Source organism: Apteryx mantelli, chromosome 2, assembly GCF_036417845.1.
Source record: "Apteryx mantelli isolate bAptMan1 chromosome 2, bAptMan1.hap1, whole genome shotgun sequence".
NCBI lineage: Eukaryota > Metazoa > Chordata > Aves > Apterygiformes > Apterygidae > Apteryx > Apteryx mantelli.
In genome coordinates, this window is record NC_089979.1 from 34,028,406 (window position 1) to 34,045,489 (window position 17,084).

Sequence of the window (17,084 nt, forward strand, 5' to 3'; positions counted from 1 at the left end):
TATATATGTATATATTAACAAAGCTTCATAATATAAAATATCTTCCATGGCAAGTAAAACTTCCCCACTTGCAGCTTATTCAGATTTCAGTTACATAGACTTCTGCATTTCAAGTTAGTGCAAATAATGAAAGTAAGAGCCTGAGCAAAATGATGTAAATACAATGGAACAAGAGAAACAGCAAAATTTTACCAACTCCCTGCATATGATTATAACATTTAATTAGTATATTATTAGTATTCTTTATATACAATGTATTTAAATAATTGGCTTGTCTGAACTATAGGCAACAAATTTACAAATTAAAATAAAATAATGTTTCACACAAATATGGAATGTCCGACATATATATGAAAATAAAATGCATCTAGTAACAAAATGTTTTAAATCAAAAAGGTACAAGATGTCTTCTCTGTCTTGGAAAATTTCAAGGCACTTTCTCGGCAAATCAGATTTCTCTCCTTAGTAGAAAGTCTGCAAGAGAAAGAGATATGCCATTTTACAACTAGTTTCAAAACACAGAGGCAGATTGCTCTGTATAATTCTGTTTATAAATCACAGTTTCCTGTGGATTGCATAATCTTAATTCCAGAATGCCAAAGGATCTTGATCTCCTGTGAATAGTAATGAGTTTTGCATTGACAAATCCTCAGTGTTGATGCTAAGAGGTTTAACATATCATAGTCCATGCTGCACGTGTTACAAGAAAATTTTCCATGCATATAGTCATGTGCATTTCCAGATTCGGGATTCCATCAAATGCTTTATTGCCACTTGCAGGTATCTCCTACCACCACACTGTGTGGAATAATCTCCCAAAAGATGAATTAGACAAAATTTACAGAGGCTGTAATGACAAATAAGTGGTACAAACGGGTATTAAAAAGCTTCCCGCATTGTGATTGGTGTAAGCAGCCTGCGAGCTCCCCCAAGGAGCCGCCACCCAGGGCGCCTCACCGGCGGCCTTCTCCATGGTCCTGAAACCGAGCCGGCGGATGCCCATTCAACTCTTACCAGACCTTTTGCTACCAATTTCTTTAGGAAGACTGGCTTTTCCAACCTAAAACTTAATTTCTAAGACGAACACACCACATCCCCTTTTTGTTCCCAGGCCCTGACAGGGGAGGGAAGAAAAAATGTGCATAACAGGACTGCAGTTATTCTTACAGAGAAAATGAGGGTTATTTTAACCCACGCAGAGGAAATGTTATAAAGTGCTTGTAGGCCTTTCGAACAGGTAAGCCTCCTTCTTGGAGACAAGAGAGAATCTCCAAGACTCTCCCAGATGTTAAGGCAAGGGAAGATTCCCTTGTGTAAAGCAGGACTCTGAGCATGCCCTCTCTAAGCTACTGTGAGGGTGGTGAGGGAACAGATCCTCTGAGCCAAAAGGTGGAGTAGAACCAATTATATAATCACCCTGGAAATGCAGCATTATTGAGGGAAGGACACATACCACTCCTGCACCACCCTGTCTAGCCAAGGGGGGAGGAGAGGGGCTCCCGTCACCCTTCATCCTTCTCAGATAAATATTTCCATTCTAAGAAGAAACTGGATAAGAGAAGACATGAAAAGCTGAGCCTGCCTTACTTCTAGTGGAAAATACCCATTCAATATCTACCTGGTAGAGGAACAGAGCAAGGGACCCCACACAGGCAACTGGGATACGCTCAGATCATAGCTCCACTTTTTCCTATAATGTTTTGCTTATTTTTAACAGAGTAGATAGAAAGTCAGCCTAGATACAGTTTTTAATGAACACAATGCACATGAGCTGCTAATGTTGCTTACCATTTAAACCTTCCCTTCCCCACACATCAGCTGACTGAATGCATTTTTGACAGGCAAATTAGAACAGCTGCATTTACAAATCAGGAGCAACTTTTGATCCTTTTCACATTATAAAGCTGGAAATAGACTGGGATAGATGGTTTTGTACTTTAGATACAGAGGCAGATCTTTGACTCATCCTCTTGAAAGAACAGGGAAAAACGTACTGGAACACTCAGAAATCTTTCTGGAATACCTGAGCCATGAATCTAGAGGAGGAAAAGGGATATAGAGGAGGGGGGAAAAAGAGACTAAATAGGTGATAGGAAGTGCAGAAAATGAGAGACTGGTGGTACACCTTAAAGAGAGTTGAGATTTGAAAGAGAAAACTAACAAATTAACAAACAAGAATGTTGGGCACCCAAAGAAAATGAATTAAAGGAGAACATTCAGAAAAAGCTTCCTGCCCTTAGTCACAAAAAGAAGCAATGGCAAAGCAATTTGCAAGAAGCAAATTGGCAAAGCAGTGAAATCCCTAGTCAGTTGCTGGTTCAGTGTCCCAGATATATTCAAACCATCTGGAAGACCTGGAAGGTAAGAGACCAAGCAGACTGAAAATGGTTAGGAAAAGAAAAGGAGAAAGAAATTATGGCATTTCTTCACAGCACTGAAATGTTGACATATTCTTCTAAGTTTTTTCTTACAGTCACCAAAATGGATCCCACCTCCACTTGAGAATCAAATCAGCTAACGTTGACTCACATCCTACTCTTCTTATTTTGATTAGTATGAATTGAAGTCTTGATTCAGGAAGAAGTGATATATACAACTCCCCCAAGCTCCAGGCTTGCAGTACTTTTCAGGAGGAGGTGGGGAGAGGAAACCATGCTACTTTCCAATGACATATTTGAAGATAAATAAATAGATTTATTTTCCCCAATTTTTATAGTTCATTGCCCAATAGTAACTAATGCAGTTTTTCAAATTAGTCTGAGAAGTGTATACATGTTATTGATATTCAAGGTACTGGAGAAAACAACTCTCTCAAAGACATTCCTTTTATCAGTGGCACTGCTGTTTAAGTAACATATTAAATATGCTAGCCATAAACAACAAAGTACTGGTACCTTTCACAGCCTGTTACTTAGTCTTTAATTTTGTCATATCTTTATGTTCAGTTTACTCCCATCACCATGAGGTGCTGTTACCTTTAGACTAGTTCTCAGGAGAAGCTTTGGGAAGGAAAAGTGACCCTGGAGATGAATAAGAGGTGACTCAGAGCATAATTACAACCTATGGTGCCGCAAGTTACTGGTAGGACATTACAGTGGGGTCAAGCCCAGAGGTATATGCGCTTCCATGTATTTCTATGAGAAACCAGTCAGTCCTTAGAAGAGCACAGCACTGACAGAACTGCATGCTGACGTACTCTGATAATACCACATTTCTGTATGCACTCCTGCTAACAAGGTACAAGCATATAGGGAGTTATCAGACCATGCAACAAATAAGAAAATGGGGGTGGGGGAGATTATACTTACATAGCAAACATCCTAGGACTGTGTACACAAAGGGCTCATTGCTAATCTTGTTAGCAATCTTGCACACCTTTTATAATCTATAAAACAAAATTATCCACAGCAGTAATGAGTATCAATTGCCAGATATCCTGGAAAAACTGCATAAAATTAAGTGTTGAACTAGAACTTCAGACACTCTAACAATGAAATTGTTTTCTGATGAAAATTCATGAAATTATTTGTGCAAGATGCAAAACTATATTGTACCTCATCACAGTTAGGACTCTTGGGGAAATGTCAGTGAAGACAGCAGTTCATCTTTTACCAGTTAGCTTCCTCCTAAGAGGTAGAAGACCTAGTTGAATTCCCAACCTTATCTGAAGGAACTCATTAATTGGGAAGGTGTTCTAACCAGAGACTATGAGGTATTTTGAGGTGCAGTTTTCTTCTCTTACTTGGTAAGCATTTGTATTTAAACTTACTAGAAATTGTGCCAAACTGCAGTAGACTGAATGATAAGCTGGGTTCAGTGCTTTAGGGTATGTTTATTTGTACAGAATATAAATATGTCAGTAGGAGACAAAGTAACCCATCTATGGACATCCTATGGCAGCTAGGGTTTCCCTGAAAGAAAATTTCAGATCCCTCTAAAGAGATAGGAAAAGATCCTGGCTATGGTCAGCATTAATAGCTATTCTAAAATTTGAGTGTTTAATAAGATGGAGACAGTTCTGAGGATTTAACCCTTCTTTTTGGATCAACAGAGCACTTCAAGTTGAATGAAACTCTTTGTCTGCTTTGGGTTTGGTTGAAGAAAAGGAGAAAAAAATCTGCTTTGGTTTTAATCACGTTTTTTATTTTACTTTTGTTTTTTGTTTTGAAGGTTGAAACTTAAAAATCAGTTCTTCACACAGCCCTAATTACAATCTTGTTATTAACTTTAACAAAAGCTGTTTAAGTAGAAGAGAAATATTATGACTGTATTTCTTCATCTATAATGTGAAATAACCAGACAAGAAAGGGGAGTCCAAATAATATCCATGTACCATGTATCCATGCACTTAAGGTATGCAATATGCAACCTGCATGTTATCTTTGTTATGCAATATGCAATAGATACATGTTTACCCTGCTCATTATGCCTGCTTACAAAGCTGTATGTTTATCCTTTGAGGATCAGTCTGCATTCCAAATTCTGTTCTATTGCTTCCAAAAGCCAGCAGTGTCACTATTTTTTCATGTTAAGCCCTGAAAAATTTCCAAGCCATACTGCTCTGTAGTGTGTGCTTACATGCCACTAACAGATTTACCTGTTCTAATTAAATGGTATTGCTTATTTTCCACTCAGTGTCTTTGAATTGTCCCTTCCACTACAGAATGCTGGAGTAAATTCTCTTTAAGAAATTTCCATTTTGATTTTTTTTATTTGTTTTTTCATTTAATAATGTCTTAGGACAGTTTTCTTTTTCAGTAAAGCTCTCTGGCAAGTTTGCATTCAGGCCCTGTTAAAGTAAAACTGTTGATCTCATACCGGAATTTTGTCTTTTAAGAATTGCATTTATCAGTATTAGAAATGATGACTTAATAGATTCTTGTTCTTTAACAGTGGGCATAAATTAGAAAATTTTCATCACAAATGGGCATTTACTGAAAAACAATATATAGCCATGCTGCTGATGGTTAAGAGAATGTTGGGAATTGTTCAGATTTTAACTCATTGCGTAAATTAAAGAGTAGAGCTAAAAGGAGAGGGAAAGAGAATATGGCTTCATATCCCACCTCTGCAAAGGCACACCTGACTGATTTTACAGAGTCTAGTTTTAATTTCATTTATGTTAGTCACACTTAGAAGGAACTCTGTTACATGTAATTGACTGTAATTGCAGTAATAGAAAATCTTTGTAAATTAGAAGACCTTGGGTATATTCCATAGTACAGTGCTAAAGTAAAAAGCCAAAGTTACAAAAAAAACAGTCCATCAAAAAATTAGCAGGAAAAGCAAGTTGTTTTTAAAAAAACTATCACAGAATTAAAATGTACTTTAGTTGCTACTTACAAGCTGGTGTTGAACAATCCCTTGTGTTGTGATACAGTCGATGAAAGTGCTTGCTACACTCTGATGAAAATGTGACTGGTCCTGTTTGACAGTAAGCAGGAGTTAATCACAAGCCATCAGTGAAACTATTTTGCAGCTTCAAAGACTGACTTCAATACAGAGAATTAACTTTAATATTTTTTGATAAAATTATGCTCAGTTCTTTACTACAACTTAAAAAATTACGATGCAACACAAGTATAACAATATATGTGACTGAAATAACAGAAAAGAATACTATTACTATGCTACTATGGTCATGATCTGGGTAATAGAAATATGGCCCTTGGAAATGATGGGCTGCTTTTGCCTTGAAATTCCAGCAGTTCAAAATTAACAGCATAACTTGCAATATGGTAAGAAATAGAATGATATGGCTACAACAGTTTGCTCAGTAGTCAGTATTCTCACATAGAAGGAATAATGTAGAAGGAATGTGCATATTATTTCTGAAGTTTATAAAAGCAACATTTTAAGCCAATGTAAGTTTCTAAGCCCTGGAAAGATGAAGTATCTTCGATTTACAATTTGCATGTAGATGATTTATGAGGTTCCTAATATACAATGTGGGTGTTTGTTAAGGAAAAAAATACAGCTGAATATTATCTAGGAACCTTGGGGGATGAGGGGACAGCAGTGGCTGTTGTTTACCTTGTCTTTAGTAAGGCTTTTGCCACTGTCTCCCATAACATCCTCATAAACAAACTTATCAAGTACAGACTAGATAAGTGGTCAGTAAACGTGGATTGAAAAGTGGATGAACTGCCAGGTTCAAAGGGTTGTGATCAGTGGCATGAAGTCCAGATGGAGACTAGTCACAAGCGGTGTTCCCCAGAGGTCTACGCTGGGGCCAATACTGTTTAATATCTTCATTAATGTCTTGGATGAAAGATCATTAACCTGCAGCAAGTTTGCAGATGACACAAAACTGGCAAGAGTGGCTGATACACCAGAGGCAACTGCCATTCAGAAGGACCTTGACAGGCTCGAGAAATGGGCTGATAGGAACCTCACAAAGTTCAAAAAAGGGAAGCGCAAGTCTTGCACCTGGAGAGGAATAACCCCATGCAGCAGTACATGCTGGGGAATGATGCATTGGAGAGCAACTTTGCAGGGAAGGACCTCAGAGTCCTGATGGACAACAAGCTGAACATGGACCAGCAATGTGACCTCGTGACAAAGGCAACCAACAGCATCCTGGGCTACATCACAAAGAATGTTGCCAGCAGGTCAAGGGAGGTGATCCTGTGCTACTCAGCACTGGTGAGGCCACATCTGGATTACTGCGTCCAGTTCTGGGCTCCCTAATACAAGACAGACATGGATGTACTGGAGCAGTCCAGCAAAGGGCTACAAAGATGATGGAAGAACTGGAGCATCTCTCATATGAGGAGAGGCTGAGAGACATGGGAGTGCTCAGTCTGGAGAAGAGAAGGCTCAGGGGGTGATCTTATCAATGTGTATAAGTATCTGAAGGGAGGGTGTCGAGAGGATGGGGCGAGGGTCTCTTCAGCAGTGCCCAGTCAAAGGACAAGAGGCAATGGGCATGAACTGAAACACAGGAAATTCCTCTTGAACATAAGAAAACACTTCTTCACTATGAGGGTGACAGAGCACTAGACCAGGTTGCCCAGAGAGGCTGTGGAGTCTCCATCCTTGGAGATATTCAAAACCTGACTGGACAGGGTCCTGGGCAACCTGATCTAGGTGACTCTGCTTGAGCAGGGAGGTTGACCCAGATGGTCTCTTCCAAACCCAACTATTCTCTGATTCTGTGAACTCGATTTCCTGTTAAAGTAGTCCTAGCTGCAGACCTGCAGGGGGCAGCATGGCTTTTAACGTTTGGTTGAGGCAAATCCCCATGTGCCCAGGGTGTAGAGTGCTGTGTTTCTGCTTTTCCAGCCTGTGCTTCCTTCTCTGGATATAATGGTCAGTGTTATCTATCTGCATTAATATTTGATAAGAACGAATAGCTACACAACTCTGCAATTTTGATTCTCCTGTTCCCTCACACCACTGATCTCCAAACCATGGCTCATACATAACAAGTTGCTCAAGAGCCCTTCCATAATTGCTGATGGTCCCAGGAAAATATTACTGGTGGGATCCAAGTTGAAAAGGAGAGCAAAATATAATGTCCACATCATGTAACCTGCTTGGTAATACTACCTTTGAGAGCTGGGGACCAGTTTTCTGTGATTTAGACAGAAAACACTGACACTAACTGAACAAGACTAAATTTAACTTGCATCCTCTAATTTCAGCACATTTAGCAACCCCAAACAGGACTTTATAACTTGCTTCAGGTTATACTACAAGATGATCCACATGTGAAGCATGACTGCTATGACTGACATTACAGTCAGATAAAGCTGTCAAGCATTTCTGGGCAACAATTATTTATTTCACCACTTGAGAGGTGGTTTACCAGCCTGGTAAAACATAAGAAGCCAATTCGAGCTAGGCAGTGGATTCAGCCTACGCCACAAGCTTGACAGAAGATTCTTTACTATTACAGTGAATGCACTTGAACACCGTTCAGTGTTAATAGTAAGATGTAGATTTTCTGGGATATTTCAGCCACAGATAAGCTTTTGAATAAACACGTCAAAGCAGCCTTTGCAAGTATGAACTGGAAGACTGTCACTATGTTTTATCTGAGTGAGTAACTAGGCTCTACAGAAAGTATGTAATCTGAAATTATCTCAGATATATAGAGGTAGCACCAGCTTTTGTTACTAAATAGATTCCATTTCCCTTCAGATAATATATGGTTTTCCAACTCTCTTCCTTGCCATCAAAAATAGTTTATTAATTTTATTTGTGCTTTATAGGACGTGTGTCAGCTGGCTTTTCAAGCTGTATTGATAGATAGCTTTAAAAGTCACAATATTATTTATGATTATTCCTAGGGTCGAGGATTTTTACATACAGTTCTTATCTGGCTTGAAAATGTGGAAAATTTTCTTGGCATATTAGAAGTGTAGAATAATTTTCTTAACTCTGAAACTGTAAAGATAATGGACTGTAAAGATAATATTGATATCCCCTTCCTTCCCTCTTTTTCTACACCTCCATTCATTTAGGATGTCCTAACACTTGAACTAGTAAGGAATATATCTAAACAGTTTTTATAACTAAGTTGATAGAGAAAGGATTACAATTTGAATGGAATCAAGAAAAATAAAGTTAGACTGTATTTTAAGAAAAAGCCTACAGATTACAGGATCTAATAAAGCTGCGGAACAGGAAAAACAAGTATAAAATCCCATCACCGAAGACCTTAAGAGCATAACTGAAAAAAAAAAGGGGGGGGGGATGTAGGCAAGAATTCTGGGCCAACAAAGACATAAACTTCAAGAATTTTGGATTGAACCTGTTTTCCTTATTCCTTCCTTATTCATTCCAGACAGTCTTTGTCAAATAACTTCAGAATTTTGATGGCAACTACTTATGCAGAACAGGACTATTCATTTAATCAATGGCTTCAGAAATAGGCTTTTAAGTATTTTTTGCCATTTCTCCTTTCTGTGATTTAGTTTTGTGAAAGACTTTCGCTATTGTTTGTGAGTAATGAAACTTGTCCTGTGTGCATTTTTTAGCCTCTCCCATTTCTTATGTTGTGCTTGTGACAGTAGCTGAGCAGTTTCCAAAGTTAAAAATGAAATAGAAATGGACTGATATCAGATAAGCAAAGCTTTCTTGCCTGTCCTCCTGAGGAAAGTAATTTTCAGTATTTCTGTGCTACATAGAAAAGCACAGTGGGAATATCTATGTTCTTTTTGTTTCTTTCTCCTTTGGATTGAAAATGGTGAGGCTTGTAACTATACTGTAATGGTGAAGGGCCAGCCGGGTGTAGCACCTCTCCTGTAGATGCTGTTAGGCTGCAGTTAACAGTTGGCAGAAAGATCCTGAATTTTGTCCTTACGTTAAAGGTTTGATGACACCTACCCCTTGCAAAGGAGACAACAAATGCTTTCCTTTCTTATTAAGGACTGTCATAATTATCTCCATTTCTCTTTTTCTTGCTCCAACAGCCATCTATTTCTCTAGTTTTTAGTTTCACTAATCCCAATAACATTTAAATACCCCAACAGATTTGCAGTGTCATATTCATCAGAGATCTTCATTCTTCTGAATTCCAGAACATTTGGAGCAGGAAAATAAAGATTCAAAACCTTTGTGACAAGCTGCTGTTGGCAGCTTTTTTGCTTATAACCAGAAGGTACAATATTTTCCCCAGCAGTTACAAAATAAAGTCCCAAGGAAAGTATGTTACACAACTCCCTTTCAGTTTTCAAGTATGAAAAAGTATTTGATTGTAATTATCTTAAACTTTCATATTTGTAACAGTGAATGATTTTTCTGATTGATTTTTTCTAATTGATTTGAACTGATTTAACCTTTCTGTGTTTTATTTGTTTGCCTCCTTAAGATAAGTGTCCACAAGGATGAACCACAAGATAGAGATAAAAGACAAAAAGTGCTTCCCTACTACTGTGAAAACTTACACAGGCACATAGATCTGTTTCTGAGTGATATCTACAGCTCAGAGAGAAGTTTTAAAATTAGTGGACTTAAATAAGGTAGGACTGACAAAAATTATGGACAAAATACATATTTATTTAAAGATAAAGATATACCAAGTTCTCTGGCTGAAATATTACTGTCCAGAAATAGCAGATAGGTGTTCATTATATCACATGTTTTAACATCTTACTGCAAATTGTTTGCAATTAGATATACAATGGGTACATACTTCTATACGTTCAGTGTAGCTGCAAATCCACAACCCCAAAATATGGTGATATAAAGAAAACAATAAATTTGAAATCATGAATGTGTTAACTTACCATATTTTTAAAGGTATTTTAGGCTAAGTTACTCAAAGAGAGAATCAAATCTCCATGTGATTAGAGTTCTTTAAAAATTTCTAGCCCTAAGCAATAAAGATTTAACTTCAAAAATGTTAAATTCAGTGCAGAACCTCAGAAAAGCTAATGGTGTGACTATTTTCTTGTGTCTATTTAGAATATGCATATATAGGTAAATTAAGAGCAAGCAGCTTGCTTTACCTGTAAAATGCTTTATGAACTTGTCTTTTAGACTGGAATCTCTTGGAAAAATTTCTGAGGAGAGAAGAAAAAAAATTATTTATGTAGTATAGAGATAATAAATGCCCTGAAGGCATAATATGCTCAGAATTGTGCTGTAAAGTCACACAGTAACTTCCCATATTAATCCAGGTACTTTCATACTCTATACTTTGTGTAAACAACATTACAAAATGTTTCAGGTAATTTGCAGATGAATGCCAAATGGTCATCCTACAACAGGCTATCAGATCTTCTGCTAATCATTTCAACACATCTTAGGGCTGAGGGGAGCTATATTTTTAGAAAGACCCTAAATAATATAAACATGTTATCATGTATAACAAGTATTTGAGTACCTATGCAAATTATATAAAATACCTAGATAAATGCAAACCAAATAGCATACCTTGGGTCTTGAAAAGATAGGTACGTGAAAAGGAAGGTCTCATACAGATCATCTAAGATAAATATGAGCCATATATATTTTCATTGTCACTATTAGCTAAAAAATAGTACTCCTCTCCTCTGAAAACTTTTGTGAATTTCAAAATGCTCTCTTTCCATAAGTGTTTTATTTTCCCCCCAGAAGACACAAAAGAGAGTACATGTCTCAGAATAGCCACAGCAATCAGACAGAACAGAAATTTCAGCTCATACGAATACTCTACTCACTAGGTTATTTTGTCATGGGATGCTGCCTCTGGCTTACAACAGAAACTTCTGATGCAAATAAATATTCTCAGAACTAGTAAACTTCCCCTAAGCTTCACAGCTTTTTCACTGAAAAGCTGTTTTCTTAGAAAATTCTTGGGTAGCTGTAGTCATAACTGCAGACAGTAACCACTGTCTCCCTAAGTATATAACAGCTGTGTATTATGTTAAATTCTTTCTTACCACTAATACAAGGAACATGATAAACTTAGCATTATGGAGCCAGATAAACATATTTAGTCACTAAATGCATTTCCTTACTGCTTATGTTATTTTAAATCATTGTATTATCCTACTGTTTTGTACCCAGTTCCCACAAACAGTAGGAATTTGCTTTACTTGTATTTTATTTTATTATTAGCAATGAATTGAGGATGCAATGAATATGAGCAATGAATTTTCTGAATTAACATTTAGCTCAGAAGAGAGCAAGCTGGTAATCTGCCAAAATAAATACCACTGGCTTTAGGCAGTTTCTAAGGGGACATATGAGTGTATTTTTAGGCTGGGATTTTAAGCTAAAATGAGCAAGTCTTATTGAAGCTCAGCAGGATTAGAGGACCTAATTTACTTAAGATTCATTGACAACCGCAGTCTGAACTGGCATAAATTTAATTTGTTTCCTCATTTCAAGTGCAATACTACCCCTTCCCAATTAAACTTAGAATTTTATGGACATGAAATTTCAGGTGATGTAAAATTATTTGGAGTGCAGCATATGAAAAGCCCAAACAGTGACACAGCTGGGTGAATTGTAAACGGGATGACTTGAGTAAACCAGTAAATAGGAATAACCAAAGTCTGGTACAACTCCACTAAGAATAGGCCATTTTTGCTCTGAAAAAAAAAACATTTAGATCTGGGTCCATTCAAAGTCTGTAGAATTTGGTATGGAACAGTAACTGCCCTTTACCACATAAAATTGTGTAGAAATAGTCTGTAATACAATTCATATCATCAAAGGGGACAGGAGGCCAAAACCCTATGCTTAAATGCACAGAAGGTTAAACAGGATGAAGGATTCGATGCCCACTTTGATGCTTGCTCAGGAAAGAAGCTAGGAATTTCAAGCATAAACTGCAGCTCTACTTCTGTTCTTAAGCCTCAAAATTTATGCTGTTGGGTCTGCATCCCACAAATAACCTACATCAGCCCGAGAGTTCACACCAGCCCAGCTATGCATGTCCCAATTGGGAAAACTAGGTCAGTCATGAGTTGTAAAGTGGCTGAATGATACTGATTGCGTACAGGTTTCTCCCCTGCTGTGGCTGCCATCCCTCCAGGCAGCAATCATCTTTTCAACATGTGCCCACATTTCAGCTTTTCTGAAGTGTCCATTTTGTTATAATGCAGTACTTTCACTTGGTAAAATATGTCAGTGAGCTGCTAGCCCTCTACAAAGACAACCTAAGCTAATTTGTATAAAAAGCACGGGCAGGCACAGGTTACTGGAACACTTCTTTCTACTTATTGTAACAGCAGGGGCAACTCGGCCTGAACTATTAATTGCCCTACACAAGCACAGTAAATTTCTTCTGTCTTCCAGCAGCATGGCTGGGCTGTGGTGCTATTAATGAGACCAGGCAAGCTGGGAAACCATCGCTGCCATAGCTATTTTCTATTTTTTTCCTCAAGGACAGATTTTCAGAATTGTCCGTTTTGAACAGTAGCAAAGTCCTCCTCTCTGTACACACGTGAGGCAAGTTCTCAAAGGACTCAGTATTTAATCAAACCAATAAACATCCTTTTGAATAGAATATTTATCACTGGCTCCCAACCAGATCGCACTGCAGCCAGAAGCAGGATCTCAAGTTCATACAGGAAGCTTTTATAAGTCAGTGAAAAAATCATCAAGACAGAACCTCTATGCTAGGTTATTCTGGCTTCTGACCAACTCCTAGTTGCTCCAGTCATATTTCATGTCTCATTTATCGCCTGTTAAGATAGATATCTTAATATCTACTCTCACAATGCAAGTTCCCATCCTCACAATGCAAGTTAAATTCCTTTGATGGATATTAATTTCACAAAGAAAAAGCACCAATATTTAATATAAATAAAGTGGATTGGCAAAGCATTACTAAAACTAAAACACTATGAAGTGGCACTGGGCAAACAGGAAAATGAAAGAATAAAAAACTGTAGGTGCAAAATCCACATGAACAAGAAGTACTGAGTGAAGAGAGCATTGATTTTTGCCACAAGATCATGTTACATAGGCTGGTAATATACAGTCAGTACACTGCTTAAACATCACAGCCCATCACATGGGATGTGATAACTGTTTTTCATCATGATATAGAATATTCAGCCTGTGGCACAGACTTAGAAAACCTGCACTGCTCATGAAAGAGATTACAGAGGAGTTAAAAGGGACTTGCACCATTGATACATCGGATTCATCCTCAGTATAATCCCATCTTATAACCATAAATAATCTTCTTAAATCAAGGATTTCTTTCTTATTTACATTAGGACCTCTATATGCAGCTTTAAATGATTATTCCTCTGGGGCAAAATGCCATCCATCCTCTATACCCCTTCCACAAGTAGCAATGACCATGGAAAACTATTAACGGTGCTAGGACAGATCCACTACTGCTGTGCTGCCTAAAGAACCAAGAACATTTTAATGGCAAAAATCATGACAAATTTTGAGGGTTTTCCAGATCTGTTCCACAGATGGGATGGTTAAGTTCATACCACATATTTGGTTCTAAACCATCCATACTGTTAATTCTCTTACCCTGTGGTATGGTATATGAGGAAAGGTCTTGGGGATTTAGGTAAAATGCCTCTGGATCTGCCAGAGTTTTATTCCATATATAGGATAAACAGGGTGATGGCGAGTTATTCACGTAGCCTGCTTGAGAGCGAGGCCAGTCTGAGCTCAGAGGCAGGGAGTAACAGCTGCTCCAGCTCTCCCCCATAACCACTCCTGTTTGCTTTGCTCTATCCAAAGCTGATTTAAGAGACTCTTGTCAAGCTTATCCCCTACAAAATTATTCTGTGCACTTTTCAGTCATTACTAAGCACTTCATAGCTGAGACAAATTTCTCATTTTTCACCAATTTGGACACACTCATAGGCAGTTAGAAGACTAAAAGAGTCAAAGCCTGGGGCTCAGGCATGTGCTTAACCTGCAGCATAGATATAGCTGTGTAAGCTGGGATGGAGCATTTCACCTTTCTGTGCCTTTGGTCTCTTTGCGTTTTGCCTGTTCAGCAGGTGCTAATTTTTACCCTGTGTTTGCACTGTGTCCCGCACCATGTTGCCATGATCATGCCTGGAAAATTCATGTCCTGATGTAGGACAAATAACAAGAAGAGATGTGCTCACGGCATTGAAACAAGGCCATGTCCACACAACATGGCTTGTTGGCTCGGGGTGCAAAAACTCCACATCCTCAGGTGTTATCCTCTACGCAGGAAATCAAGATCTCAACTTCAGTTATTCCTACAGCAGGCAGTCCTTGCTTATTCAAGCTCATTGAGGGAAGCAGTTTAAATCAGCTAGCAAAAACTGCTCCTTCTGTTGGCGCAGCCTGGGTCCACACCAAAAGGCCCTAGAACATCCCTGGACGCACTGAACTAGCAGGCAAGTTCAGAAAATGTGAAATATCAGAGCTCAGGTTCTGTTTCATTGGCTAAGTCCCTTTATCTTTTCACGTAAGAAAAAAAGAATCATTAGGAATCTTAATCTTTTGTTTCTGTAAGAATATTCACGCATCTAAAAAAAACCCCAAACCCAGCCCCCCAAACCTAAAGCATTTTTCCTCAACTACTAAAAAAAATTAAGGAAAAAATGAATTCTAAAGGTATGTAGTGGCATTTGGGAAAAACTTCTCCATGGCAGATGAATGTTTCAGGAAAAGGTTAGGATATCCAACAGAAGATAAAAATGGAAATGACATTCACACTATGCCTTTGTCTTCCATCTAAATAGTATTTGTCAAACTTACAGCAGATGCTAAAGTGTCCTCCACAACATATTTCATTTTCAATTACATTTAAGGTTTGGCAGCCTTAGCCAGGTTTACTAATTGTCATTTTTCAGAATAGCGATTGTTAATATTCAGGATATCCACTGTTACTTTGTATAACATTCTTCAAAATGACAGGTCACATGATGGAATAATAGGCTTTTTTGCTTTTATATTGTTCTACATTTTAAGCAGTTATTTAACAGAGTTAGGCAGTTCAAATGATAATCGTTTTACAGAAATGTGTTTACAAACATAGTGCATATAGTTCAAGATATATTATCAGTGTCAATGATAATATATTTTATTACATCTTACAATGATCATATGACCCTGACCTGTTTTTTATTTATTTTGGAACCGCCACTTTGGGTTAACATAATTGTCTGTTTTCAGATAGGGCAATGCTTTAGAATTATCCTTAATTCTTTCTTTTTTTTATTTTCCTAGTCTTGTTGTCTCTTAGTGATAATCCTGTCCAAGGCAAATTAATTTTATTACAAAGCAATACATTTCAGTAGGTCTTGCATTACCAATCTTGCAATCTATTCTTCTGAGTCTCATTTAGGTTTATCTAGATCTTGCACAGCTGCTACACATATGATCTGATGAAAATCTTAGGTTTATACATATTTTGCTTAAAAATATTTTAGAACTGTGGCATTTAGGAAACATAAATGTTTTATTGTGAGTAAGAGGGCAGCAGAAAACTGTCAGAAGTGAGATGCTGCTGACTCTTCCATTTTAAACTGAGATGCTCATGCTTCTAAAAATGTCATTTTGGCATGAAAATAGCATGTGATCTATATTTTTTTTTCAGAGGATCACTTCATGTCATGAAACTGCTTACAACACAGTATGTGTTAGTAAAGTTTTAATTAAAAGTGACAGTTTGAAGGACAAAAAAACTCTTCAAACCTTCCATTTAAACACAGTCTATATTTGTTTGTGGTACAGGGATAAATCTTGCAGTGATAGAAATATCATGCTTCTATAAATATTGGAACATTGTCAGTAAAACTGTCAGGAGTACTTGTTAAAATAGAAATAGCCCATTTATTTGAATGAGTCTTTTCTTTACTAGAGCCTCCCCATAGTGCCTAAAGATGGCAACCCTTGCCTACTGTGATGATATTACAAGATAAAACACTAGTAATAAGTTTGCATACATGAAGCAAAGCCAAGATGGAATTTGTTTATGTAAAAATAAAATGTATGGTGATAAATGTGAAAATAAAATCTTTCAAATGCAAATTCATAAAGAAACTAGTAAGGCGTCAAAAGTACTTAAGCAGTAGAGATGAAAATTGACAGAAAAAAAGAGAAAAATATCCGGTGAAGTGATATACTCTAAAGACAAGTGAATGGAATGACATCGCAATGCCAGGATAAGAGCATCATCAGCATGATTGTACTTTTTCTTAAAAATAAATGAAATCTTTAAGAAAACAGGGCTTATAAAGAAACCACAAAAGATATTCAAAACCCATAATGACTGGAATCATCCCTCCTCCGCCTCATTTTAAATACAGAATAATTTCTACAAATGTTAGGAAGGGATGAAAAGCTTCAATAGAAACGTTTCAGTCAAAATCAATGAATGAAATAGAAAACAGTACAAAGATAAGGCATCCTAGTGGAAAAAAACTTAACATTCATTTTGATAAGAGTAAGGTGTGATGTTGAGGTAACCACAGGCATTTGACTACATTGTCACACATTTCCTTAGAATGGAGTTTGGTGAAAAGCCCGGTCCCGCTTTGTACCTCTTCAGACCACAGAGGGGGAATAGACCTAAGTCCCAAATGGTCAGGAATAGAGGCATGTCATTCTGGTACATTAATTCTTTCCCAGCACTCTTGACTTCTTTGCAGATATTTGCTGGCTGGGGTAGGATAGGCTGGAGGTTTATT

The 17,084-nt window shown here is 37.5% G+C and overlaps 1 protein-coding gene across 1 annotated transcript in view; it reads right to left on the reverse strand.

Annotated features, from left to right (window-relative positions):
• Positions 1-345: 345 nt before the first annotated feature.
• Positions 346-17,084, reverse strand: part of ALKAL1 (ALK and LTK ligand 1) — a 40,868-nt gene continuing 24,129 nt past the window's right edge. Inside the window, exons 2-5 of the mRNA XM_067290017.1 lie at positions 10,458-10,511; positions 5,344-5,424; positions 3,309-3,385; positions 346-474 (exon numbers count right to left, since the gene is read on the reverse strand). Coding sequence (XP_067146118.1) covers positions 3,321-3,385; positions 5,344-5,424; positions 10,458-10,511 — 200 coding nt within the window. The 3' untranslated portion in view covers positions 346-474; positions 3,309-3,320. The remainder of the gene's footprint in view (positions 475-3,308; positions 3,386-5,343; positions 5,425-10,457; positions 10,512-17,084) is intronic.